We start from the raw sequence: 3,807 nt of genomic DNA, 5'->3' as shown, positions 1-3,807 counted from the left end.
ACACACTCACAACACTTTCCTATCATTATTATTATTGTTATAATTATTACAATTATAAAAATAACTAATATGCATAAAATAATGGAAAAAAGGAAAAAAATACTTCGAATATCACTCACTTTTTATATCCTATTACCCTACTACTTTTCGCCTATTTTCCACCATCATACACACAGTACTAAAATTTACGATTTGCACATTTAGAAATGTTTTTACAACAGTGTTAAAATATATCAAATTTTAGTAAATTGAGAGAATTCTCTCAAAATAGCAATTTTTATAAATTTTCATAAGTCTCATAAAATTTAGTAAAAATCATTAAGATGATACCAAACTCACAAAAACAGCAGACATCAGAATCAATATCGTTTTTACAAGGAAAATGGAATCACGGAATTTTGGTTCAAAAATTTTCCTGTCCATCCATGAAATCAATCCAACCGCAAAAAGATTTCTTTCCCTCCTTCGGTTTTCCTGGCGCCTTGGAAAAATTTTCTGGGTCACTATACTGGTCACAATTAGGATCTTCTGTTGCTGCAGTTCCATCTGTTCCTTTGTTAGACTGCACTTCTTCATCTTTGGGTTTGCACTCCCCCTTTGTTTCGCTCTCCCTTTCCCATTTGCAGCTAGCTGTCTGCACGTGCCGCTGAAGCTTGCAGCCTAATTGGGCTGATGTGTTGCTGGTGAGTATTGTTCGCCTGCTTCTATCTCGCCTTGAAAGCACAGGGATGACAGCAGTTACAGTGCCACATGCCACCGTAAAAAAAAAAAGAAAAGCGACGTGCAGCGCTATAGACTACGCGCCAGCGTTTAAAAAAATTTAACGCCACGCGCAACCCAAAATGAGGAGCTGATATTCACAAAATCAAAATAGACAAAAGCGTAGCGGCGTGGTAAAAATTAATATCAGGAGAATTTAAGCGAGGATGTCTATAGCGCTGCATAATGTTCAAGATTTACCTTAAAAAAATAGCCGCTGAATCACTAGGAAAAAAGATGGCGATTCAAAAAAATTAAAATTAAGAAAAAGGAGAATATTAAAGAATAATATTAAGTAGATGTGTGGATGGAAATAAAAATTTAAAGAAATTAAAGCAAAGATGTCTTCTGGAGAGAGAAGGGTTAGGGTTTGCATCAAGAAAGAGTCGCTGCATCATTTAAAAAAATAAAACAAAAATTAAAGATAATAACCACAACCCGAATAACCCTAACCCTTTATAACTTGCCTTCAGATTTTTGTCTGCTTAAGTACACCAAAAATCCCAAAAAAATTAAAAAAAAATCTGAAAAATGCCAAAAATTAAAAAAAAGAAAAATCGAGCAAGAAAAAAAACAAAAAATGAAATATATCAAAAATCCCCAAAAATAAAAAAGTTTAAAAACAAGAAAAAGGAGGCTGAAAGACTCAACAAAGAATTACAAACCTTAAAAAAACTAACCTTACAAATTAAAAAAAAGCAACAGAAAACAAGATAAAAAAGAGAAAATTTTAAGCAACCAAAAATTATACACACTCAAAATTTAACAAAACCACACAATTTCAGGGAAATTTACTTGTGTTAAAATACATCAAATATTGGTAAACATTAGCATATTTTATAAAAATTGAGAAATTTTTAGAAAAAAATTATGCTAGTAGCAAAACTGCAAGCAAAAGAGGGGCCTTAACTGGAAAAGAATTGTTTCCTGTGGTGTTTGTGTTTTTTTCATCATTTTCTGATTTTACCCCCTCTTTATGTTTGCACTTTCCATCTTTGTATTCGCAATCTTTGTCCTCTTTGCATTCACTCTGTTGTTTACCCTTGCATTTTTCTTCCTTTTTGGAATCGATTGGTTTTGAAGTTGCTGCATCTTTCTTTTCTGCTTCGAGTTCCTTTTTGTTCCTTTCTCCTTCAGCGTAGCTTATAACTTCTGAGAGCTTTTCGGCGTCTGTTGTGTCAGTGACTGACATGGGTTTAGTTTCCTTGTCGTTTCTGGCTTGCAGTTTGTTGTTTTTGAGATTAGTTACATATTGAGTTGTGAACGTCGCTGCTTTGTCTGTGTACTCTTTCTCTATGAACTTGGCGAGTGCGTCGTTCTCTTTTGGGTCCTGTGACTTTTGTATGCCGCTGTATTCGGGTAGACAGTTGCGCAGCACGTTCAGCACCATGCCGTCGCCTTTGAGGGTCGTGCCACTGTAGTCAGCTATGCTTGGTAGTGTGCGCCGTTCGTTTTTTAGTGCCTTGCAGATGTAGTAAGCCAGTCTCTTTGCGTAGTCGTTTTCCTTTTCTGGTTCGGTTACTGTTTCGTCGCATTTGCCTAGGTGCTGGTTGTCCATGAAAATTGGCGTGGCCTGCGTGCTGTACTGATGGGTTGGCGGCTCCTTCGCCGTGCCGCTGATTGTCAGCGACGTTCCAGCTACACATGACTCCATCAGGTTGGTAATGGCGTTGTTTGCCGCGCCGTTTCGGGCGCAGCTGACCAGTGCTCCGAGCGTGGCCGTTAAGGCTAGGACTGATTTGTGCACGTCTTCCGGTTTCGTGATCTTCAGCTTCAGAAGTTTGTTGTACTGGGGGGTCGCTGGAACCTCTGTTATCTCGGCTGCTGTTGGTCGCTCTTTGCAAGTGTTGACGGATGCGGCTTCGAGTTTTAGCGCTAAATGCACCGTCGTTGTGCTGGTCGTTGCGTGTGCGCCTGGCCTTTCCGCTAGTTTTGAATTGGCCACCGTCCGTGTTGTTTGTAAGTGGCCGGCGTGGCGGGCTAGCAGCCTGATTGTTTTTAGCTGATGGTCTTTTATTTCGCTAATTGTGCTATACGCTTGCTCCGTCGCCTGTTCGGCTTTCATGGCTAGGGCTAGGTATAGGCACCTGTTTTTAGCGTCTGGCAGTGCCGCTGACAGCGCATACCACAGGTTTTTCTGCTTCTGAAGTTGTTCGGCGTCTCTTTCCTTTTGTGTCAGGCCAGCTTCGAGGTATTTCGCTAGACCGTCTGCGTACGCTTCTTCGTCGCATAGGGTTTTGACCCCTTCTGCTGTTGCGTCGTTGGCGGCGGCCTCAATTGCCATGTGCTGGGATGCGAGGTGATATGTTACCGTCATGGCTAGTAGGAGGCTCACCGACCGCGACATTGCCGCTTGATTGCTTGCTTTGCCGTGTCCTTTTTGGGTTTACTTCAAATGGTGGGAAATTAGACGGTCGCTGGTTAGTAGTTAATACCCGGTTGCGGGCTGTGCTGGCGAACGTCACCTGCGCCTACTAGAAAAACAGGTTGCTACTCTGCTGCCATAAGCGGCGCTGCAATTTGTTTTTGTTTGCAGCCGGTGTTGTGCTTTGACAGTAACGTTAGCTTTTGTAATTTTTTGGGCAGTTATTTAGTGTTCGAGGTTTCTTTAGAAGCAATCTAGAATGAAGTTCGGCATATTGACATTCTGCTTGCGTAAAACCAACTTAATCTGCTGGTCTGCTTGGCGCTCCGTTGTCCGGTGCGAATTCATTTAGCGCCTCTGTTTCTGGCGTTGTTTTGTCTTTTTCACAACGTCTGCTGCTGCTTGCTGGCGAAGTCTGTGCTAGAAATATCTTTGCATCTTTCTCTGGTTTTCAGCTTCTACATTTCTTTTCCGATTATTTTAGTGCAGGGTCCTTTTATTGTTCAGCTGAGACACTGTCGTTTTGCTGAACCAGACATTAAACTGTCTCTTGTGTCCGTTTGGCTGGGTCTGAAACTTTAAAACTCAGGTCCTTTTTCGAAGAATATACGCTGCAACTTCAGATTTATAGCTGTCTTTATATATATATATATATACTGCATCTATTTATTTGCCAATCTTGT

General features: G+C 40.7%; 1 protein-coding gene across 1 annotated transcript; it reads right to left on the bottom strand.

Annotated features, from left to right (window-relative positions):
• Positions 1–1,627: 1,627 nt before the first annotated feature.
• On the bottom strand, positions 1,628–3,106 carry TEOVI_000562600 (uncharacterized protein; the record flags this gene model as incomplete). Its single annotated transcript, XM_067221845.1, has 1 exon — positions 1,628–3,106. One exon carries the CDS (start codon positions 3,104–3,106, stop codon positions 1,628–1,630), a length of 1,479 nt encoding a protein of 492 aa, XP_067077946.1.
• Positions 3,107–3,807: the final 701 nt, after the last annotated feature.

The sequence above is a fragment of the Trypanosoma equiperdum genome (genome assembly GCF_001457755.1).
Source record: "Trypanosoma equiperdum strain OVI genome assembly, contig: ctg_1501, whole genome shotgun sequence".
Taxonomy (NCBI): Eukaryota; Euglenozoa; class Kinetoplastea; order Trypanosomatida; family Trypanosomatidae; genus Trypanosoma; species Trypanosoma equiperdum.
Note: the sequence above shows the minus strand (reverse complement) of the source record. Positions and strands in the feature narration are given on the sequence as shown.